Below are 25131 nucleotides of genomic sequence, written 5' to 3'. Positions count from 1 at the left end.
ACAGTCCCATTGTGCCAAGCCCCATCACACACAGACTAGAGGAGACAGCCAATGCCTGAGGAGCTGAGTCTAGACACCAGGCAGATACACACATACAAGCAGCTGCCTGAAGCACAGAATATGTACGTTGCCTTTCCTCCTCATCTTTTTGCCCCTCCATGACACCCCCAAGCTTCCCATGTCCAGGTGCCAGTTAGATGCTGCCCAACATGGTTCAGCAGGCATCCCCAGCTGCTTCGCCTCCTGGGGGCACCCTGGACAGCCAGTCCTGTCCCCACTTGCTTCTCCTACTGGGGGAGGGGGAGAGGAGCACCCCAGGAGGAGAAGCGGCTGAGGACAAGACTGACCATGCAGGTCACCAGTCCTTCCCCCAGCCACTTCTCCTCATGGGTGGCAGGCAGACAGCTCGCCCACACAGCCAGTCCTGTCCCCATCTGCTTCTCCTCCTGGGAGCCAGGTAGGCAGGTGGTCTGCACAGCCAGTCCCGTCTCCAACCACATCTCCTCCTGGGGCCAGGCAGGCAGGTGGCCTGCACGGCCAGTGCTGTCCCCAGCCACTTCTCCTCCTGGGGGCCAGGTAGGCAGGTGGCCTGCATGCTCAGGCTTGCCCCCAGCTACTCCCCCCTCTCTGCAGACCAAGGCACAGTGATTTCAAGTGTCCTTTGGTCCCTCCTGTTGTATCACAGATCAACGACGGTTTGTGGAGAGTAAGCTACTCCTCCCTGCGCTAGGGAGAGCTGGGAAGTGAGGGAGGGAGCTCCCAGAAGTGGATGAAGAGTCTTCCCAGTAACAGCCAAGAGAGGATATAGGGAACTCACTGGCATCAATCAGGAGCAGCCAGTCTGGACAATGAAGAAGCGGCACCATGGCCACGACATGGGGCCTTGGAAGCGAGCTTGTCTACGTTTCATCATGAGGGCAAAGGGCCCAGGAAGCAAATAGTAAGGCCTATTACATACCAAAGGCTGTATCTGAACGTTTACCTTTCAATGATGTGTCCCTCAAAGATACACACTGGCAGGTGTGGGAGTGGGTGGTCACCAGCAGAAACTCATCATATCTGGCAAATGAGGTAATATTGGAAGCCACCTGTGGAAAGTGAATCCAATTAAATCTATGAGCACAAGCAGCAGCAGATGAAATCTAATAATTACACACAGATAAGTGAAACCGCATCAAAACAAGCTTTGGTACCTCCACATCATTAATGAAAAAACGGCATCTATCAGTCAGACCCAGGATGGCCTCCTATAATGAAAAGGATGGACAATTACAATATGTTACAGCATTGGTTTAGCAGCACCATTGTTATAACTGAAATGGGCCTTTGCTATATGCCCATTACCTTTAGATTGTCAGATTTCCAAGTGGACTGGAATGCCTCATGCATATTTTCAACATAGCAGTGAAGTACTGAAGGAAGTTGGATAGGAATTTGTTTGATCACCGAGGTCTCAATATAAAAAGTGTTTACTTGCTTAAAAAAAATAAATAATAAAATAAAGGGTCTCCAGACCCTTGTGGTTGGAAACTCAATAATGTCTTTCTACTGAAAGCTTCAAACTTGACCTAGGTAGCATCCTTGATAAGGAACAGCACACTTGCCATCTCTGAATAACTCTGGTCGGGCAACAAGAGCTAATGGCTTGAAAGCCATCAGATCCAGCTGTGCAGTGCGCGTTGTTTTGCTTAGCTTGTAAGCACCCCAAGGCTCTCCATGTGGCAGCATGGAAACAGGACACTGGGAACCCACTATAATAGAGGCCAGTGTGTGGATTTGGATATGTGATTAACATCCAGTTTCTAAAAAGGAAGTGAACTGGAAAAATAAAACCAAACCATAATAATGATTTAATGCAATGATTAGTGACAGCCCTGACAGGAAGTGTAAGAAAGACAAGTTGGATGAGGTAAAAGATGGTTACTCACCTTTGAAACTGTTGTTCTTTGAGATGTGTTGCTCATATCCATTCCAGTTAGGTGTGCGCGCGCCGCGTGCACGTTCTTTGGAAGATTTTTACCCTAGCAGCACTCGGTTGGTCGGCTGGGCGCCTCCTGGAGTGGCGCCGCTATGGCACTGGATATATACCCCAGCCGACCCAGCCACCCTTCAGTTCCTTCTTGCCGGCTACTCCGACAGTGGGGAAGGAGGGTGGGTTTGGAATGGATATGAGCAACACATCTTGAAGAACAACAGTTACAAAGGTGAGTAACCGTTTTTTCTTCTTCGAGTGATTGCTCATATCCATTCCAGTTAGGTGATTCCCAAGCCTTACCTAGGCGGTGGGATCGGAGTGAGATGTGGCAGAGTGTAAAACCGCTGAGCCAAAGGCTGCATCATCTCTAGATTGTTGGACCAGAGCATAGTGAGAAGCAAAAGTGTGGACCGAGAACCAGGTAGCTGCGCGACATATCTCCTGGATTGGTACATGGGCCAGGAAGGCGGCTGATGAAGCCTGAGATCTGGTAGAATGTGCAGTGAGATGGCCCGAAGGAACATGAGACAGGTCACAGCATGTGCGGATGCACACTGTCACCCAAGAGGAGATCCTCTGGGAGGAGACAGGTAGGCCTTTCATCCGGTCAGTCACAGCAACGAAGAGTTGGGGTGATTTCCGGAAGAGCTTCGTCCGATCAATTTAAAAAGCAAGCGCCCTACGGACATCTAAGGAGCGTAACTGCTGTTCCCACTGAGATGAATGAGGCTTCGGGAAGAAGACCGGAAGGAAGATGTCCTGATTGGTATGGAAGGCCGACACCACCTTAGGGAGGAACACCAGATGCAGTCGCAACTGTACCTTGTCCTTGTGAAAGACAGTATATGGTCGGTCCACCGTTAGCGCTCGAAGCTCAGAAACTCGTCTGGCCGATGTAATGGCTACTAAGAAAACTGTCTTCCAGGACAGGTATAGCAGCAAGCAAGTTGCCAACGGCTCGAATGGTGGAAGCATAAGCCTGCTTAGGACTAGACTGAGGTCCCAGGTAGGGGCAGGGCGGCGTACTTGGGGGTAGAAGCGCACCAGGCCCTTGAGAAATCTAGTAACTAAAGGATGGGAAAACACGGAGTGTCCACTCTCCCCTGGATGGAATGTGGAGATGGCCGCCAAGTGCACCCTCAGAGACGATATCGCCAGGCCCTGCTGCTTAAGGGACCAGAGGTAGTCCAAGATAGTGGGGATCAAGACCTGAGAGGGAGTAGTATTCTGCGTTTCATACCAGCAGGAGAAACATTTCCACTTGGCCAGATATGTTGACCGAGTGGAAGGCTTTCTGCTACTCAGGAGTATATGTTGTACTGGAGCGGAGCAGCATAACTCCGACCTGTTTAGCCATGCAGGAGCCACACCGTGAGGTGGAGGGCCTGCAGGTCCGGGTGGCGAAGACCGCCATGGTCCTGCGTTATGAGGTCCGGCTGGAGAGGCAGAGTAATTGGGCTGGCTATAGACAGGTTGAGCAGTGTGGTGTACCAGTGCTGTCTGGGCCATGCTGGCGCGATCATGATTAGGTGCGCTCTGTCCCTGCGGAGTTTTATCAGGACCTTGTGAACCAGCGGGAACGGAGGGAAGGCATAGAGCAGCCGGTGCTTCCACGACATGAGGAATGTGTCCGAGATTGATCCCGGTGAAAGACCCTGGAAGGAGCAGAACGCTTGGCATTTCCTGTTCGTGCAAGAGGTGAACAGGTCTATGCGGGGAAAGCCCCACTTCTGGAAAACCGAATGAATAACATCTGGTCTTATCGACCATTCGTGGCAGAGGAAGGATCTGCTCAGCTGATCCGCTAGAGTGTTCCGAACCCCTGGGAGAAAGGACGCTACCAGGTCTATCGAGTGGGCTATGCAGAAGTCCCAGAGTCGGATGGTCTCCTGACAGAGGGGGGAAGATCGAGTCCTTCTCTGTTTGTTGATATAATACATGGCTGTTGTGTTGTCTGTAAACACTGAGACACGACAGCCGTGTAGATGCTTTTGGAATGTCTGGCATGCCAGGCGGACCGCTCTCAGCTCTCGGACATTTATGTGAAGCGTCAGCTCCTGTGGTGACCAAAGGCCCTGGGTACGAAGGTGTCCGGGGTGAGCCCCCCATCCGAGAGATGACGCGTCCGTCGTCAGGGACAGTGAGGGTTGTGGCAGATGGAACGGTAACCTTGCACATACCAGGGAGGGTGTTAGCCACCAGTCGAGGGAGCATAGGGTGCTCGGGGGAATGGTGACTATTGTGTCTATCAGGTCCCTGCCCAGACAGTAGACCGAGTTGAGCCACGTTTGGAGGGGTTGGAGGCGGAGCCTGGCATATTTGGTCACATAAGTACAGGCAGCCATATAACCTAGGAGACCGAGACAGGTGCGAGCCGAGGTCGTCGGGAAGTTCTGCAGACATCGAATGATCGTTGCCATTGCCTGGAATCGCGGCTGGGGTAGGTAGGCAGGCCTTGGCTAGATTGGAGTCCAGGGTAGCTCCTGTGAAGTCTAGCCTTTGTGTGAGGACCAGTGTGGATTTCTCCACATTGAGCATCAGGCCTAAGCGTGTGAATAGGTCCCTGACAATGTCTATATGCTGTCTGACCTGTGTCTCGGAGGTCCCTCTGATGAGCCAGTCGTCCAGATACGGGAATACATGTATCCAAAGTCGGAGGAGGTGTGCGGTGACTACGGCCATGCACTTTGTAAACACCCTTGGGGCCGTGGAGAGGCCAAAGGGGAGGACCGTGAACTGGAAGTGCTGGTGGTTGGCTACAAAGCGAAGGTACCTCCTGTGTGGAGGAAAAATGGCGATGTGAAAGTACGTGTCCTTCATATGGAGGGCAGCATACCAGTTTCCAGGATCCAAGGACGGGATAATGGTCCCTAGGGAGACCATGCGGAACTTCAACTTTATCATGAACTTGTTGAGGCCTCGCAGGTCTAGGATGGGCCTGAGGCCTCCTTTCGACTTGGGAATCAGAAAGTACTGGGAGTAAAACCCTTTGCCCTTCTCGTTTTGCAGCACCTCCTCTATTGCTCCTACGGTGAGGAGCGTCTGCACCTCTTGTAGGAGGAACTGCTCGTGAGAGGGGTTCCTGAAGAGGGACCGGGTGGGAGGGTGGGAAGGCGGGGATGAAACAAATTGGAGTTGGTATCCTTGTTTCACAGTGAGTAGGACCCATAGGTCTGAGGTCAATTGGAACCACGCCGGGAGGAAGTAGGAGAGGCGGTTGGAGAAGGGAGGAAAAGGATCCTGTCCTGAAACTGGTACGCTGTCCTCGGGTGTACCTTCAAAAGGTAGACTTAGGCCCCACTGGTGGTTTTGAGGAGCCGTGGTTTTGGGCCCCTTGGGGTCCAGACTGGCGTCTACGGCCACCCCGCCCGCACCGTCTACTAAAGTCTTGCCTGTGTCTGGGCACAAAGTACGGGCGGTGAGTCTGGGGACAGAAAGGTCTGCGTTGGGTCACAGGTGTATGCATGCCCAAGGAGCGCATGATGACCCTGTTGTCTTTCAAGCTTTGTAGCTGGGGGTCAGTCTTCTCCGAGAACAGACCCTTACCGTCGAAGGGTAAGTCCTGGATGGTATATTGTAATTCAGGCGGTAGGTTGGACACCTGTAGCCATGAGATGCATCTCATGGTGATACCGGAGGCCAGAGTTCTGGCTGCCGAGTCGGCCGCATTTAGAGAGGCCTGGAGGGAGGTTTTGGCCACCTTTTTCCCCTCCTCTAGGAATGCAGCGAATTCCTGTCGGGAGTCCGGGGGGAGTAGCTCTGTATATCTACCCATCTCTGCCCAGGTGTTGTAGCTATCACGGCTCAGTAGAGCCTGCTGATTTGCCACCCAGAGCTGTAGGGCGACTGCCGAATACACCTTGTGACCGAGTCGGTCCAATCGCCTTGCCTCCTTTGACTTTGGGGTTGGCGCCTGTTGGCCATGGCGATCCCTGTCATTGACCGATTGGACAACCAGCGAGAAGGGTGGACATATAGATACTCGTACCCCCGAGAGGGTACCATGTATTTACGCTTGATCCCCTTTGCCGTAGGGGGGATGGAGGCTGGGGACTGCCATAAGTTGTCTGCATTAGCTTGGATGGTCCTGATAAAGGGCAAAGCCACCCTAGTGGGGGTATCTGCTGACAGGATGCTCACTACAGGGTCCTCGACCTCCAGGACCTACTCCACCTGGAGCTTCGTGTTGAGCGCCACTCTCCAGAGGAGGTCCTGATGGGCTCTTAGGTCTTTTGGAGGCGGCCCCGAGGAGGAAGTCCCTGCCACTGCCTCATATGGAGAGGAAGAAGATGAAACGCCGGGGATGAACGGGTCTTGTATGGCCTCTTGCTCCTGCAGCGGTTCCTGCTCCAGTGGCACCGGGGAACCCGGTGGGTGGAGTAGTGGTTCCTCTGTCCCGGGTGGAGGAGGACGAATAACTGTGGCCTCTGGTGCTCCGTGCTCTGATGGAGCGGAGCAGGCCGGAACTAGCGGAGCACCTTGGGCCTGGTGGGACGCCCAAGGTGTCCAAAAGGACCATTGGTGAGGTCCTGGGTCCTGAGACAGGGCTTCTTGAAACACTCCGGTGGGCACATCGGAATTGCGGTCTTGGCCATAGTAGCTGTCCACATGGGAGGACACCAACGTATGCCTGGATGGCCATGGAGGAACGGAGAAGCCCTGTGCAGATGTTCCAACGGACCTGGCTCCCCTCGGTATGGGGGACCGGTGCCGGGATGCATATCGGTACCGGGATCGAGAGCGGGACCTGTGACCAGATCGGTGCTGGGAGGTCAACCGAGATCTCGAATTCTGGCATTGTGAATGGCTTCGGGAGGCACGGTGCCTGGAGCGGTGCCATGAACTGGAGCGGTGCCGCAGGTAATGAGCCGGTGAACAAGAGTCCAACCAGTGCCGTGAGTCTGACCGGTGTCATGTAGTAGAACGGTGCCGGGACTGCAAACGGCGTCGAGAACGGGAGCGCCGTCTGGACCTGGAGCGTCTGCAGGACCGCGATCGTGAGCAGTGCCGGCCAGCTGTGCCGACAGAGGGTGGTCTAATCAAGGACGGCTTGCCTATGGATTGGATTACCCTCACCGGTGGTGCCGGGGGTAGAGGCAGTGCCGAGTCTGTCAGGGTGATCAGGTCCCTCGCAGCTGAGAACGCCTCTGGCGTGGACGGCATAGTGAGCTCCACCGTGGCATGCCCCGGGGAGCTAACAGGTGCCGGACTCAACGGCCCTTGTGGGACTGGAATCGACAGTGCTGATTTAGTCGGTGCTGCAGCGGCTGTTGGCGTCGGGCGATCCGACTTAGGCGTACTCTCTGGCTGCGGTGCAGTCAGTGCCGAAGCAGCAGGAGTCTTGGCCTTTCTCAACCTCGGGGAGAGGGAGCGTCGTCTGGCCGACTTCGGTGCCGGTGACGTTCGGTGCCGTGAGTCCTTGGGCGTACTGGTGCGGTCCGGTGCCGCGGAGGCGCTTCTGCTCACCGACTGACCAGCGCTCGGTGCCGAAAGTGGAGGGGTGAGGGCCGCCTCCATGAGGAGCTGCTTAAGTCTGATGTCCCGCTCCTTTTTTGTTCTCAGCTTGAAAGCCTTGCAAATGGGGCACTTAGCTGTCAAGTGCGATTCCTTGAGGCACTTCAAACAGGAGTCGTGCAGATCTCCTGTCGGCATCGGCTTGTGGCAGGCCGAGCACGGTTTGAAACCCGGTGAGCTGGGCATGGGCTCCGGCACCGGGTGCGGGGAAGGGGCTAGTCCCCGAACCCCGCTAACTATTACTAAACTAACTATGTTTATAACATATATAGTTATATGTTTTTTATTTACTAACATAGTTAGTGTATATATATATATATATATATATATATATATAAAAGGATTGTAACTATATAACTATGTACACGATAACGAACGAGAACTACGAGTAGCTAGGGAAGTGGAGGTCAGTTAAGCCGCGCTCCACTGTTCCAACGACCGACACGGGCGGTAAGAAGGAACTGAAGGGTGACTGGGTTGGCTGGGGTATATATCCAGTGCCATAGCGGCGCCACTCCAGGGGGCACCCAGCCAACCCACCGAGTGTTGCTAGAGTAAAAAGTCTTCCGACGAACGTGCATGCAGTGCGCACACACCTAACTGGAATGGATATGAGCAATCACTCGAAGAATATCTTTTATTGGACCAACTTCTGTTGGTGAGAGAGACAGAGAAGCTTTTGAGCCACATAGAGCTCTTCTTCAAGTCAGGGAAAGGTACCCTGAACATCACACCTAAATGCAAGGCAAAACAGATTGTTTAGCATTAGTAGGTAGCACATGTTCTAAGGCACCATTCAAGGTGAAGTGACCCACTAACACCTCTGAAGTCATAAGACAAAAAGAGTGGTACCAGTGCATTATTGTAATAAACCAGAGGTCGGCAACCTTTCAGAAGCACTGTGCCGAGTCTTCATTTATTCACTCTAATTTAACGTTTCACGTGCCAGTAATACATTTTAATGTTTTTAGACGGTCTCTTTCTATAATATATATTTAAACTATTGTAGGCAAAGTAAATAAGGTTTTTTAAATGTTTAAGAAGCTTCACTGAAAATTAAATTAAAATGCAGAGCCCCCCGCACCTGTGGCCAGGACCTGGGCAGTGTGAGTGCCACTGAAAATCAGCTCACGTGTCGCCTTCAGCACCCATGCCATAGGTTGTCTACCCCTGTAAGAAACCATTAATCCAGGCTCTCTCTTCAGGCCATGATTTTTATAATGTCTAGCAAAGTAATGAATTTAAGCTCCCAGGCTTGTCTTTAGAAAGTGTGCAGGTTTCCTTTGAGGATGAGGGTTGGTAAATCAGATAAGAGTGATTGCTTTCTATTCCAATATTCCTTCAGTAAGAGTGCTGTGGCCTAATATGAAGGGTCTGTCTGGGTGCTTTTGTTCGTGTATTTTGGGCTGGGTTGGGTTCAACTTAACAAGGCAAACCGACAGCTCTCCAACATCACCTACAGTACTATAAAGAACTCAAAGACCAGCCCACATCACAAATTTACCTTGGAACTCAAGGATATCATCAAATCCTTCCCCAAACAACTCCAAGAGAAACTTTACATACCCATCCTCCACGAACCCACACCAGGGACCTTCTACATGCTTCCCAAGCTACACAAACAAAGGAACCCAGCCAGTCCCATCATATCTGACCACAGCTCTCTTACTGAATGAATGTCGGGACTCCTAGAAACCATCCTCAAACCACTCATCACACAAAGGGCCAGCTTCCTCCAAGACACAACTGACTTCCTCCACAAACTCTGCAATATTAACAACCTCCTTCAGAACACCATCCTCAACACCACAGATATCACCTCCCAATATACCAATATCCCTTACAATGACAACATAGCTGCCTGCCTCAAATATTTACAAGACAACGGACAACTCTCAGATATCCACCCCAACCAAATCCATTTCATCCTCATCCACAAAAACAAACACTTTGTCCAAACCATGGGAGCAGCCATGGGTATTAGGATGGCTCCCCAATATGCCAATATCCTCTTCATGGCCACCTTGAAGAAGATTTTCTGGATAAATGCATCACTAAACCAATGATATACCTGAGATACATCCATGATATTTTCATCCACTGGACAGATGGCTTAAACTCTCCATACATTTCCACCACAAGTGCAACAATCACCCCGTATCCATTAAACTCTCTTTGGAACACCCCCACACCAGCAACAGCTTCCTGGACACCATGATCAGCTTCAACAATGGAACCCTACAGACAACAATATGCAAGAAACCCTGGATCAACACACGTCTTCATATATCCAGGCCAATATGCCAAGAAATCTGTTATCTATAGCCAGCCATTTAGATTCTGCAGAATATGCTCCAGGGAGAAAGTTCAGAATATACACCTTAATATCGCCTTCACCAAACAAAGACACTCCACCAGAGAAGTAGATTGCATCATGAAATGGGCCACCCAAATACCCTGAGAGAACCTGTTTCAATACAGAAATAAAAACCTCTCTGACTGCCAGCCCTTAATTGTCACCTACCATCATATGCTGGAACCCATATCGGTATCATCGAACAACTACAACCCATACTTAATTGGGACCCCATCCGGAGAGAAATCTTTCTGGATACCCCACTTCTGGCCTTCAAACAACTCCTCAGCCTCTCCAAGCTCACCAATGGAAGTATGCTCCTCACAGACCAAGACACAACACCACCACACTCTGCCAGAACAGGTGCAAAACCTGCCGACATATTTGCACTGTTACTATGATCAACGCGTCCCACAACACATCTTTCAAGATCCATAGATCCTACACATGCCTATCACAAGTCAAAATGTGCTGTACCTCATCTAGTGCACTAAATGCCCCAGTAAAAACTATGTTGGTGAAACCAGACAGACTGGAATAAACTCTCACAGGAAAGTGATAAACCACCCTATCACCTGTGGGTGAACACTTTTCACCAAGTAATCACTCTATATCTGACCTATCAGTCCTCATCCTAACAGGGCACCTGCACACCACTTTCAAAAGATGAGCCTGGAAGCTTAAATTCATAATTCTGCTAGACACTAAAAATCATGGCCTGAACACAGACACTGGATTTATGGTTTATTACAATAACCTGTAACTCACTACCCCCATCTTTTTCTCCTCTGGCTGCAGAGGTGTTAATGGGCCACTCTACCTTGAATGGTCCCTTAGAATTTGTGCTAACTACTTATGTTAAACAACCTGTTCCACCTGGCATTTAGCTGTGACCCTCGGAGTACCTTTCCCAGACCTGAAGAATAGCTCTTTGTGGCTTGACAGTTTGTCTTGTCCAATAAAGAGGTATGACCTCATCCACCTTGTCTGTCTAATATCCAGGGACTGACACAACTACACTGCATACAGGAAGTGTAACAAGATTCCACAACAACGTAATTTGGCTATACTGTTCAGCTGTATTAAGTGTTTAATGCCATATAAAATATTGACAAGTACTGCATGTGCACACAGTGCAGAGCTCCAGTTGCCATGGGGACCTACCATCTAAACATTCCTACATTTACGTCTCCAAATTAATGCAGGGTTTTCCATAATAATGCTGGATTTTGTGAATTATAAATCACCAGACATTCTCTGGGCAAGGCATGTGTAGGTGGCTACGCTGGTCACGCACAGCTCACCCTGCAGGCACTAATGAGGAGACAGCAATGTTAAGGAACGTTTCTAGATCTTGTCCTCCTGATGCTCAGTCCTACTGGCCCATATGAACACATGGTAGGTGTTTGGGGCTAATTTTCCAGAACTAGGCGCTGAACCCACCAGCTGTTCACTTACTTCTCCACCAATCATGGCCAGTGCAGTCTGCACACACGGAGAAGGGAACTGAACAGCAGAGCCAGTGCTGCTCCTCCACGGTTCAAGGGCTGGAGTGGGAGCCTCTGAAGATTGACAGAGAAGATTAAGGCTATTTTCCAAGTCAGCAAATAAAACAAACATTACACCTACACCCTTTGCCACACATGCCTCATAAAAACAACAGAGGTGTGTTATACGAGTACTTTCTGTTGTAAGAGTACCAGCACATGATATGAAACAGAACTGAGCTTGGAGACCATTTGAGTCCAGCATATAGCAAATGTAACAAAATGGTAATTTTCAGTAATATGTATATGAATCCTATGTATGCCTCAGTTTCCCTCTGTACTTTGCACTGCTATCCACTGGGGGTGAAAAGCTTGTCTCTCCTCTTGGCGAAGAACAGTAGACATGAGGTGTACACGTCACCTTGCCATCTGGGGTTCAATGAATGGGTCATCAAATAACTGCCTGGAACCTGCTGAAACTGACCCACATCAATGGAGAATCCAAGAGACAGTGGGAAGCCCCAACTACCAGAATGTTCACACCTCACTAACGAGCAGAAAGGAGATTTTCCCTCACCTCTCAGCAGGGAAGCCAAGCCAAGGCCCCAACTTTAGAACAATGGGAAAGGTGCCGGATGGCGGAGTTAAGTGCTCCCTTTGAAGAGACACAGAGCTCTCACCTGGGACTGAGAAAGGGGCAGAGAGAGAGAGGGCGAAAGTGCATGAGTAAGCCTGGAATGGAGGCCATAGCAGCTTGGCTGGCTGATCGCACTGTCTTAGCCAGATGGACTATGTTTTAACTTTTATTTCTCTTTTCTAATCTAAGGACTTTTGATGCCCTGTATCAGTTGAATACCAAACACTACTCCATTTGTAGGGCTGGCTTTGGTGAAAATGGTGCCCTGGGCGAACTTGTATTTTGGTGCCATCTCTCCCATCATCACCACTGGCTCCTAGGGGCTCCTCTCACCCCCACCCCATCGCCTCCGGGCCATTACCTATACTTCATATGGAGTGTCCATAGGAAAGTCCATTCAATGTAGATGGGCATCTCCCATGGTCCATTGTGATTTAAGTGTCCCTTGATGAGCCACTTACTTTGACTAGTCCCTTCAAAATGTATTGGCTAACTACCTTGTGGGCGTTACCCCAGGAGCAAACATTTGAAATACAGGTATAGAGCCAATACTCATAACTTCAAATACAAAAATGATACATGCATACAAATAGCATAAACATGTTCAGCAAATCATAGCCTTTTCATAGATATCTTACATGCTACATTTTGTACAGATCTGTTGCAAATATGTTTTAATCAGATAAGGTCACAATGAGTAACTGCTACAACTAGCAAATTCCCAGGCCACTGTCAGTCTGTCACTCTGAAACCCGTCATTATGTCAGCAGCAGCGCAGAAGAAAGGGTGGCATAATATATGGTGTATCGCCATACTTACTTCTGTACTGCTGCGGTGGCTTGTGGTGCCTGGCCTGCGCATCAAGGCTGGCTTCACGCTGTCACATGGGGGCTGCATCTTGCCACAGCCGACGGCCCTCCTGCAGCCCCTAGCCACCCCTGGCTCACCACAAGCATTTTGACAGGAAGTACCAAGCAGTAATAACAACAACAACAATAATAATAATACAAGTGTGTGGGGTGGGGGGGGAGTTTGAGAGACAGTGAGCGCACTGTCACTTTAAGTCCCCCCTACCTCCCTGCCCGGCCTGGCTCTCGCCCCCCTCCCCTCACTCACATGAAAGTTTTGCTCCTCCTGGCCTCTGCCGGAGACCAAGTGATGCAAGGCCTCAGGCAGGTAGGGACTCGGCTCTGCTCCCGGCAGCAAGCCGCGCCGCTCTGGGCTTCCTGGGGCTGGGGCAGAGCCAGAGCCCTCAGCTGCCCAGCTGAAGAGTGAGGGGCCGGAGGGGTGGGGAGAAGCCTGCCGGTCCCACACGGAGGTGGAGCTGGAGAAAAGAGGAGTCTGGCCACAGCCAGCCAGGGAAAGCCTGAACCCCTTGTGGTGCCTCTCTGGCTACGGCACCCTGGGCGTGGGCCCATTTGCCCAGCCCTCAGGCCGGCATATCTGTTTGGAAAAGACTGCCTGGAGACACTGCAAATACTTGAGGAGGGTCATTGATCCCTGAAGGGTGTACAAGTCTCTACCAGGAGGCTCTCTCAGGTGGACTCTCTGGGCAGAACTCATAATGCAAACAAGTGTGCTGGAGCCCAAGGGCTCAGTCTCAGAGGTGGTGATGCTCCCGGGCCTACCTTGAAGGAAGAGTGGGACCCTTTGGGGGTCTGGCACACTGAAAGAAGGGGTTCCTCCAAGGGACTATTTAACAGCTGGGGCACAGCATAATTCCTGCAGATCCATGATAGCAGCTGCAAGAGGGTGGTGGGGTCTATGGGCTCAGCTGAACATTTGTTCCATTAGGGATAAAGGAGCAAAAGTCAGTGAGCCGCCAATACCACTTCTGTCTTTTGAAAGCCACTGAGCTTGGCCTTTCATTTCAAAACACAGCTACGGCCTTTCTTTTCTTTAAAAATTAGATACGTTAAGATACAAATCAGTACTTTAACAAAGTCCAAAGAGCCAAGTAATGTGAAAAGCAACATCATCAACTTGCAAGGTCCATGCACATTCTTATACTTCAGCTGGCTAGTTAAACTGCAGAACAGATCCGTGACAGCCATCAGTTCCTAAGCCAGCCATCTTGATGGGTATCGTACACTCACCCCAAAGGTACTTCAGTATCTGCCCATCAGCCAGCTGCAGAGCTATTGCTCGGGTCTTCGGATTACAACACAGGCTGATCACATCCCCATCCACAGGCATAGACAAACTAGAAAAAGTACACAAGAGAGAATGTTACAATGCTACAGTGTATATGCATCCAGTGCACCGGACATGCCTCTACATTTAATGGGGTGGGAAGGGAGCGGCTAGCAGGCACTGTTTCTGGTAGTACTAGTTGGAGTGAATGGATAGATAACACATTAGTCTCCATAACAGCTCTCTGCAGAGTGATGTTAAACTTGCATCAATTCAATTAATACTATGAAGAAGAGTAAAAGTCCTGGCCCCAGCCCTCACTGGCCTCCACTGGCTTGGAACATGTGCCTGCCAGCAACACTTCACTGATCATGGGGCACTAACTACTCACTCTCATCACGAGTCTTGGGATGTACAGATGGGCATGTTTTAACCCCCCTTCCTAGCACACAGCTGTTGCACATTCGGACACAACTCAAACATGGTTCTGACCTGCCTACATCACAGGCCCGCAACGTTGGGCACTGCTAGGTTTCAGTGGGTCCTCAAAGAAATGGATTTCTACAACATACATGGGTACGTCTGCCCATGTTTCAATCCAACACGCTTTGAATCTAGGAGCTTTAGAAGAAAGAGAACTCAGGCTAAACCTATCAGTAGACAATGGGCACCACTACAAAACATGGAGCTTTCCCAGCAAGATACCTGGCTGTGGGGCTCACTGAGAGGTGCCTGGAGCATGCTGGGAAGGCAGAGGGGGTTGCAGCTATAGTCCTCTCATTGGTCAAAAGGAGCCATTACTAACTTTTATAGTAACATGAGTTTTTTGAGATGTTTTGTCCCTACAGGTGCTGAACCATAGGATGCATGCACTTGTGTGCACTCAAATTGAGAATGCAAAGCAGTGTCCACAGTCCCGCGCTTGTGGAAAGCAGTACCTTGTGTCCCTGCACAAGGGCACGTAAGGAGGACATTTAACCTGCTACCAATTGGTTCCTTCTTGACTGTGAAGCACAGCTGAGGGGGAAGATGACAGGAGGTGGAGCACTCACAGGGACAAAACACCTTGAAAAACTCAAGTTACTGTAAGTTAAGTAAGCTCTCTGTGTATATGTCCCTATGAGTGCTACCCTGTCAGAGACTCCCAAGAAGTAATCCAGTGAGAGATGGTGCTCAGGAGGTAAGTCTAAGGTGGTTTGGAGGACTGTGTCACCAAAGGCAGTATCGCCCCTGGAAGGAGGAACAGCAGCATAATGCTTGGCAAAGATATGGATGGAAGACCAAGTCTCAGCACTACAAATTTCTTATATAGGAATACCCTTTAGTAGAGCTATAGAAGTAGACAGAGCTGTGGTGGAATATGCTGTCACAATGCAGGGGGATTGCATCCCAGTCTCTCTGGTCAGGCCAAGATTTTTAGCAAATGTAACAGGAGGAAGCAGACCCCACTGGGGCTAGAGATTGCTGCATTAGAAGGACCTTGAATGTAGCTCCTCTATTATTCCATGATCTGCTTGTACACACCTTACCTGCAGACAGGGTGTGGGTGCCTCCAAGGCAGCAGAGGCAATTCGAATGCATGCCACTATGGGGAAAAGACCTGTGGCAGGTCTGGCGGGGCTTAAACCCCAAGGTCTTTGGCATAACCCAGGAGGTGGCAAGCCCAAGTAAAAGAGGAGAGAAGGGATTAGCTTCCTTCTAATTACAGCTATAAAATAAACTAAGTAGAACAAAATAACTAAGAAATGGAGAAACTGAAGGACGTAGAATCAGCTGGATGCACAATCGCTCTGTCTTGAGCTGCGGGCACTTGAGAAGGAACTGCATGGCGGCTGGTCCTTACATGCCCTTGTTAGGAGGCACGAGGTGCTGCTTTGTGCAAGCATAGGCCCAGACACACTGCTCTGCATTGTCTGGTTGAGTGTGCACAGGTACTCCTATGGTGCAGCACCCATAGGTGCAGATACTCAGAAGAGAAGCAGATATTCTGATCAAGCGCCCATTCAATTTTACTACCCCCAAGTGGTAAAGTTAATTCTGGTGGCTCAGCTGCCCCCCCTGGCATGAGCAGTGGGGATCCTCAAGTTGCTTGGACAGGCCACTGAATCCATTACAAACTACCAGCTGGGTGTGGCAGCAGGGGAAGATTCTTGGCTATTCCCAGAGTGGGATGAAGCTCAGGGCTGAGAGGAAATGCTGGATTGGCATCCCTGAAGAGCCAAATCCTCTATTTAGCTTCTTGTCTCCGTGCCCTGAACGTGTCTGGCCCTGACCCAGTGGGAGCTCCCCTGGGAGAAGCATGACACCGCTTGTGCTCCATACTCATTCAACAGCATCTCTGCCAAGACCCCAGTAATGTGCTGAACCTAGGGGCACATGGACTCTTGTATTACAGAGCCATTTCTAGCATCCTCGTCACTGCAGCACACAGGTATCCAATCTGATGCGATACCTTTTGCCAAGAAATCCCCACGATGAGCCACAACATGTCAACAGTAGGGAGGAGCCTGGTAGCACCCAGAGTTTAGGAGGTGCACTGCCTCACCAACAGAAGCCAGCCAGCACCTGTACCAAAAGCCCATCCCAGGCCCCTGGAGCATAAGAATACAAAGAATGGCCATACTGGGTCAGACTAAAGGTACATCTAGCCCAGTACCCGGTCTTCCAACAGTGGTCAATGCCAGGTGCCCCAGAGGGAGTGACCAGAACAGGGAATCATCAAGTGCTCCATCCCCTGTTGCCCATTCCCAGCTTCTGGCAAACAGAAGCTAGGGACACCATCCCTGCCTATCCTGGCTAATAACCATTGATGGACCTATTCTCCATGGACTTATCTAGGTTTTTTTTGAACCTTGTTATAGTTTTGGCCTTCACAACATCCTCTGGCAAGGTGTTCAACAGGTTGTCTGTGCGTTGTATGAAAAAATACTTCCTTGTGTTTGTTTTAAACCTGCTGCCTGTTAATTTCATTTGGTGACCCCTATTTCTTGTGTTATGAGAAGGAGTAAATAACACTTCCTTATTTACTTTCTCTAACGAGTCATGATTTTATAGACCTCTATCATATCCCCTCTTAGTCATCTCTTTTCGAAGCTGAAAAGTCCTAGTCTTATTACTCTCTCCTCATATGGCAGCCATTTCATACCCCTAATTATTTTTGTTGCCCTTTTCTGAAACTTTTCCAATTCCAATATATCTTTTTTGAGTTGGGTTGAACATATCTTTACACAGTATTCAAGACTGCTGGTGCACATTGAGTGGAGGTTTTCAGAGAAGTATCCACAATGACTCCAAGATCTCTTCCTTGAGTGGTAAGAGCCAATTTGGACTGTAGATGTATAGTTGGGATTATGTTTTCCAATGTGCACTCCTTTGCATTTATCAACACTGAATTTCATCTGCTATTTTGTTGTCCAGTCACCCAGATTTGTGAGATCTTTTTGTAGCTCTTTGCAGTCTGCTTGGGATTTAACTATCTTGAGTAGTTTTGTATCATCTGCAAATTTTGCCACTTCACTGTTACCCCTTTTTCAAGATCATTTATGAATATGTTGAATAGGACTGGTGCCAATCCAGATCCCTGGGGGACACCATTATTTACCTCTCTCCAGTCTGAAAACTAAATTTATTCCTACCCTTTGTTTCCTACCTTTTTACCAGTTACCAGTCCATGAGAGGACTTTCCCTCTTATCCCATGACAGCTTAGAGGCCTTTATTCATTTCTAGAATCACTTGCAAGTTTTCATAAGCAGCACAAGGAGCATAAAGCTCCTTTCCAGTACCGGAGATGTAGGCATCCTCCCTCTGCCTCAGGACCTCCAGTCAGATGGTGGATGATGGAGTGCGTGGCAAGCTGCCCCTGGCTGACTGCCAAGAAGGTGTCATCCTGCAGCCAGGTGAAAAGTCGGAATGTCAGAGGATTCACCTGCTTGCCCTCGCCGCAGCACACCTCGACTCTGTACGATTGAAAGAGAGAGATTGAGAGTCATGTCAATGTGCCAGTCACACCCACCATCACTACCTGGAGAAGAGAGCCATCCCTGGCATGCCAGTCAGCAAGGGGATAGAAAAGGTTACTAACCTGTCCTGTAACTGTTGTTTTTCCAGACATGTTGCACATGTTCATTCTGCTTCAGGTTTTGGTGCACCCAGCATGCATCGTCGGAGATTTTTCCCTTACTAGTACCTGTTGGAACAATGCATGTGCTCTCTGCCACCTTGTGCTGCTGAGCAATGGTATAAAGGGCAGAGTCACTCCCAACTCCCCACAGCACCTTCTTAGTTGACAGATGGTGCTATACAGGGGTAGGGAGATGGGACATGGAATGGACATGTGCAATACATCTCAAACAAGGGTTACAGAACAGTTTAACAACCATTTTTCTTCTCCGAGTGATTGTGCATAACCACGCCACTTCAAGTGATGCACACTTGGTGAATTCAAGTGATGAATTCAGAGGTGGGATTGGAGTTTCTCTGAACAGTGATTGTACAATTACATGTCCAAACCTGGCATTGTCTCTAGAATGTTGAGATATGGCATAATAAGATGCAAATGTATGTACTGATGACCAAGTGCAGTTCTACAAATGTCCTGTATAAGCACTTGAGTTAGATAAGCGTCAGAAGCTGTGTGCCATCTCATCAAGTGTGCTACCATGCTACTTGGCAGAGTCACATTGGCAATGAGCTAACACAAACAGGAAATCCATGACAAGATTCTCTGAGTCGAGACTGGAGTACCCTTCATCCTGTCCATGACTGCCATAAACAGCTATGAGAATGATCTAGTTCTGTCCAAGTGAAAAGCTAATACTCTCCTGACATCCAATATATGGGTACAAGGCTTAGGAAAGAAGGCTGGTAGTTACACTGCCCGATTAGTTTCTCACTTGATGTCACTTTGGTCAGAAACTTAAGATGGGGCATAAGCATACTTTTAAAAGTGTCCTTTAAAAATGTATACAGTGGGTCAGATACCACGGCTTGCAATTTTCCTACTTGTCTTGCAGAGGTAATTGCCACCAGAAAAGGCTACTTTAAATGAAAGATGAAGCAACGAACAGGTAGCCAGTGGTTCAAAGGGCAGACCCATCAGCATTGTCAACATCAGATTTAAATCTAAAGGAGCAATACAATCCTCTACTTGGGAATGATAACCAGGCCAGACTCTTCAAGAATTTGAGTGACATCAGACTAGAAAAAACTCAGTGATTAGCAACTGGAGGGTAGAAAGCAGAGATAGCTGTTAGGTGACACCTGATGGAACTAACAGGAAGACTTTGTTGTTTCAGGTAGAAGAAATACTCCAGAATATGCTGTATAGCAGTGGTCCCCAACCTTTTTGGCAGGCGGGCGCCAGCATTTAGGCAGCAACGCCTCTCGATGACGTCGCTTGCCGTCGACAAGCGATGTCATCGAGAGGCGTCCCCGCCGAAATTCAGGAGTGACGCCTCTCGATGACGTCACTTGTCGACAGCAAGCGGCATCAGCAAGAGGCGTTGCTGCTGAAATTCGGGGGTGACGCCTCTCGATGACATCACTTGTCAGTGACAAGCGACGTCATCGAGAGGCGTCCCTGCTGAAATGCCGGCGGCTGCTCTCCCGGGGGCCAGGACGCGGGCGCATTAAGATGCCCCCGCAGGCGCCATGGCGCCCACGGGCACCGTGTTGGGGACCACTGCTGTATAGGAACTTGGCCTGGAGAAACCCCTTTTGTTGAGACCACAGGGAGAATCATTTCAACTTTAACAGGTAAATATACCAAGAAGATCATTTTTGGCAATTCAAGAGGTTGTTTTGCACATCCCTTGAAGAGACTTCCTCCTAGGGTGTTACAGCCTGCACACTCCATGGTTATGAAGAGCAACTGGCATGGGATGAAGAAGGTGACCATGATCCTGTGAAACAGGTCTGCTTCTGGAGGCAATGTCAATGGAGTTCTGACTGAGAGACTCAGCAGAGCGGAAAACCAATCCTGGCAAAGCCACACCAGTGCTAGGAGAATCATGCAAGTATAATGCTGCTTGACTTTTAGCACCCTGGGGAGGAGTGGAACCAGAGGGGAACCATAAATGAATTTTGTCTTTCCAAGGCAACAGGAAAGCCTCTGTCAGAGACACTGGATTGTGACCTGCTCTTGAACAAAACTGCTGATGCTTTATGAATTGAGTTACAAAGAGGTCTATGTGGGGAAACCCAAGGCTAGGTGTCTGACTGTATCAGGCCGGAGAGACCACTTGTGATGACTAGCAAAGACCTGCTCAAGCGGTCTGCTGGAATGTTCCAGACAACCGGATGGCAGGAAACACTGAGGTGAATCTCTGTGTTCCAAACACCCAAAGGTGCATCTCCTCTCGGCATAAAAGATACGATATGGCCCCTTCCTGTCTGTTCATGTAGAACATTTCTACTAGTTCTTACAGATAACACAGAAAATTCCTTCCCTTGATGTGGGGCAGGAAAGTGTGACAACCTAGATCAGGGGTGGGCAAACTACGGCCCAGGGGCCGCATCTGGCCCTTCAGACGTTTTAATCTGGCCCTCGAGCTCCTGTTGGGGAGCAGGGTCCAGGGCTTGCCCCGCTCCGGCACTCCAGCCGGGAAGCAGCATTGAGGGCTTTTCCCACTCTGCACGGCTCCTGCAAGCAGCAGCATGTCCCCCCTCCAGCTCCTACGCGTAGGGGCAGCCAGGGTGCTCCATACACTGCCCCTGTCCCAAGCGCCACCCCTGCAGCTCCCATTGGCCAGGAACCACAGCCAATGGGAGCTGCAGGGACGGCACCTGCAGATGGGGCGGCGCGCAGAACTGCCTGGCCGTGCCTCCATGTAGAAGCCGGAGGGAGGACATGCCGCTGCTTCTAGGAGCCTCCCAGAGCCTGCAGCCCTGACACCCCCCAGCCCTGATTCCCCCTTCTGCCCTCTGAATCCCTCGGTCCCAGCCCAGAGCATCCTCCTGCATCCCCAAACACTCATGCCTAGTTCCACCCTAGGGCCCACACCCTCAGCCAGAGCTCTCACCCCCTCCCACACCCCAACCCTCAATTTTGTGAGCATTCATGGCCCACCATACAATTTCCATACCCAGATGTTTGCTCACCCCTGAGCTAGATGAATGGCTCTCAGCTCCCTCATGTTTATGTAGAGAGCTAAATCTTGGCCATCCCAGGGACTGTTAGTCTGTAGATTCCCCAGGTGGGCTCCCCAATCTAGGGCAGGAGCATCTGTAACCAGAGTCAGTATGGGTGGTGGGAGAATGAAGGTGAACTCCCACACATATGTTGGCTGGGTCCATCCATGAGTCCAAAGAGGCTAAGACTGCCGTGGGCACTCAGACCCACATGTCCAGTCACATATCAGGGAGTACACTGAGCTCAGTCAGCCCTGCAACTTCCTTAGATGAAGACTGGCATGCTGAACCACATAATACACGAGACCACATACAGAAGTCTGAGGCAGTTCCTTACAGCCATGGTTGGATGGGCTTTTACGTCTAATGAGATGGATGACAGTCTGGACTCTGGTTTACAGGAAGAAAGCCCCGGCTACAATAGGATACAGGACCACACCTATAAACTCTATTCTCTGAGCAGGGAGAAGACTGACTTTTCCTCATTGATCAAAGGCCCCAGCACTCTGAATATAAACTTGACCACACTGCATTCCACTTGGCTCTTGGACTGACCTCTCACCAACCAGTGGTCCAGGTATGGAAAACAGCAGAACTGTTTTTCTTAAGAACGGAGACCACCATGCATTTTGTGAACACTCACAGGGCTGGGGATAGGCCAACAGTCAGGAATGTAAACTGACCATAAATCTGAGGAATCTCCTGTGGCTCTGATGGATTGACACACGGAAATACGAATCCCTCAAGTCAAGGGCGGCATACTAGTCACTGGGATCCAAGGAGGGAATAATGGATGCTATGATGACCATGCAAAATTCCTTGCATATTTGTTTAGCTTTCTCAGGTGGGTTTGAGCCTTCATTTTGCCTTTGGAATTAGAAAGCAGCATGAATAAAATCCTTTCCTTCTGTGGAGATAAGGGATCTTCTCTATGGTTCCCAATAGCAGGAGAGACTCGACTTCCCAAAGGAGGACCTCCTGTGAGAGTGGCCTCTGTAAAGGGATGGATGAAGGGGACTGGGGGCGGGGAATAGAAATAAACTGAAGACTGTCTCAATTCCACAGTGTTTAGGACCCTCCTGTCTGTGTTAGTATGGGTCCAAGCACTTAAGTAAAAAACCTATTGGAAAAAACAGGAACAGAAGCTGGTGTAAGGCAAACTGGTAAGCTATCTTCAACAAAAGAATCAGACTGCTTTGCATTTCCGGGCTGTCTGGACAAGCTCACTGCATGAGAAGTGAGGAGGTGGTGGTCTCCTCCGATGACTCTTCCTTTTCCTCCTAGTCTGGACAGGTTGCTACGGCGTAAAGGGCTCGAAACAGTGGAATGACTGATGGCAGAATTGTTTTTTAGAGAGTGGAGTACAAACCCCACAAACTTCAGCATAGCCTTGGAGTCCTTGCAACTGTGATGCTTATCAGTCTGCTGGGAAAACAGGGTCAGTCCCTCAATGGAGAGATACTCAATAGTCTGCTGGACCTCCAGAGGAAGACCTGACGGCTGAAGCCATGAACACGTATACATTGTGACAGCAGAGGCTCATGGCCCTGGCTGCAGTCTGTACCATGCAAAGCAGCCTGGAGAAAGGTCCAAGCAAACAGTTTTCCCTTGTCCACTACTGCCAGACACTCGTCTGGCATTTCAAGTAACTTGTCTACAAACTTGAGAACATTGCCCCCGTGGAAGAAATCTTATCTTCCCAGCAAGGCTTGCTGAATTGAAATATGAAACTGCAGCCTAGCAACAGAATAATTTTTCCTAGTGAAAAGAGAGAGTTTATTTGCCTCTCTCGACTTTGTGGTAGAAACAGGTTGCCCGATGTGCTCTCCATCACAGCTGAGACCATCAAAAACCCTAAGGGGGTGTTGGAGTTGTACAAACACTCCAAATCCCATGAAGGGACATGATACCTCCTCCTCAGTCCTTTGGGCCGTCGGTGGTAGAGAAGGCAGTGTTTGCCACAAAACCTCTGTGGACTCCAGAATGGCCTCGTTAATGAGGAGGGCTCCTCAAGAGGGCTCTATTGAACCCAAATGTGAGCTCTCCTAAACTACCTCCACTTGTATGTCCAGAGAGGAAGCCACCTTCTGCAACAGGTCCCGATATGCCCTGTAATCATCCTGAAGAGGTGAGGACACACTGGACACACCAGGGAGGAGGAGGAGGAAGAACACAGAGCAAGTTGAGGTGGAACCTTCCTTAACTTCTCTGATAGAGATCCTGCTGGGGCACCCATCCTGCTGGGGCTGTGCTCAGCACCCAACCCCATACTGAGGGTGACCTCACATGCCATCTCACAGACTATCCTGATGTCTATTTGGGGACCTGGAGGGAGGAGCTGGCAATGAGAGGAAACCCTCAGAGACTCCAGTATGGCCACTGGTAGGGCATTAGACCCCCATCTCTTCCAGACCAAAGATCCAAGTCCCTCGACCAATGTGGAATCTCTGTTGTATACCAAGGGTGAAAACGCCTGGATGGAGAGTGACGTCATCTCTCTCTAGATCAAGACACATATGAGCTAATGTGATTCTGAAAATGAGCCCAAGTCACGTGACCAGAAGGACACGGTCCATTCCAAACATGTGACTCACAAGCCCAAGTTCAGAAGGTGGGTTCGGAGTCATCCACCGATTGGAGCATTGCCCTTCCAAAGGCCGCATCGTCTCTAGCCTGCTTGGTGATTGCATAGTGCGCAGTGAAAGTGTGTGTGGAGAACCATGTCACTGCTCTGCAGATTTCCTGGGTGGAAACCTGAGTCAGGAACACTGTTGAAGAGGCCTGAGCCCTGATGCATATTGATCAGAGGAGTGGGCACCTTCGTCAGGTTGTAGCACTCATGGATGCAGGGCGTGATCCATGACGAGATACATTGAGAGGAGACAGGAAGACCTTTCATTCTGTCCGCCACTGCCACTGGACAGACTTTCAGAATGGCTTCATTCTCTGGATGTGGAAGACTAGTGCCCTGCGGCCAACCAATGAGTGAAGCCTGTGCTCTCTGCCGCCTGAGTGTGGCTTAGGATAGAACACTGGGAGGAAGATGTCCTGGTTGATGTGAAACTGGGAGACAACTCTGGGAGGAAGGCTGGGTGAGGCCTGAGCTGAACCTTGTCCTTATAGAGCACCATGTAAGGGTACTCTGATGTCAGTGCCTTGAGCTCAGACACCCTCCTGGCTGAGGTTATTGCTACCAGAAACACTACCTTGTATGAAAGATAGAGCAGAGAGCATGTCGCCAAAGGCTCAAAGTGGAGTCCCATAAGTCTGGAAAGGAATAGATTGCGGTCCCAAGCCAAGATAGGCTGTCGAGACCTTTAAGGAAGTGTCTGATCACAAGGTTAGTAAAGACTGAGCGGCCCTCTACACCTGGGTGGAAGGCAGAGATGTTGGCCAAGTGAACCCTTATTGATGACATGGACAGCCCCTGCTGCTTGAGATGGAGAAGATGGTCTAATAAATGGCACAGAGGTGAGTGTCGGGGATGAACGGTGCTGCACCGACCAGACTGAAAATCTCTTCCACTTGGCAAGGTAAGTGGCTCTCGTTGAGGGTTTCCTACTGCCAAGGAGGAGTTGTCTAACCTGATCCGAGCAAGAAAACTCCATTGGGTTCAGCCATGGAGCTTCCGCGCCATGAGGTGCAGCGACTCGAGGTTCAGGTGTTGGAGAGGGCTGCGATCCTGAGTTAGTAAATCGAGGAAGAGCGGCAAGATGACTGGAGCTTCCACTGAGATTTCCCGGAGTGATGTGTACCAGTGCTGGCAGGGCCAGGCTGGAGCTATCAATATCACCAAAGCTGCTTCCCTCCATCTCTTGAGGAGCACCTTGTGAACGAGAGGGATGGGTGGGAACGCGTATAGGAGACGGCCTCCCCATAGGAGGAGGAACGCGTCCACAA

General features: G+C 50.0%; 1 protein-coding gene across 6 annotated transcripts in view; it reads right to left on the bottom strand.

The window, feature by feature from the left end:
- The window catches only part of ELP1 (elongator acetyltransferase complex subunit 1), a 121787-nt gene that overhangs the window by 47198 nt on the left and 49458 nt on the right, over window positions 1–25131 (bottom strand). For 5 of the 6 annotated variants that reach the window (XR_007773660.1, XM_050948203.1, XM_050948201.1 and 2 more), the window contains 5 exons: window positions 17886–18059; window positions 14066–14172; window positions 11304–11407; window positions 1194–1247; window positions 983–1088 (listed from right to left, as the gene is read on the bottom strand). Coding sequence is in view for 5 of the 6 variants with exons in the window: in XM_050948203.1 (XP_050804160.1) it covers window positions 983–1088; window positions 1194–1247; window positions 11304–11407; window positions 14066–14172; window positions 17886–18059 (545 nt within the window). In the remaining variant the exon portion in view is untranslated. The remainder of the gene's footprint in view (window positions 1–982; window positions 1089–1193; window positions 1248–11303; window positions 11408–14065; window positions 14173–17885; window positions 18060–25131) is intronic. The other variant, XM_050948204.1, reaches the window with a different exon arrangement.

The sequence above is a fragment of the Gopherus flavomarginatus genome, chromosome 3 (assembly GCF_025201925.1).
Source record: "Gopherus flavomarginatus isolate rGopFla2 chromosome 3, rGopFla2.mat.asm, whole genome shotgun sequence".
Taxonomy (NCBI): Eukaryota; Metazoa; Chordata; order Testudines; family Testudinidae; genus Gopherus; species Gopherus flavomarginatus.
The sequence above is the reverse complement of the archived record's forward strand: the minus strand, read 5'-3'. Positions and strand labels throughout refer to the sequence as shown.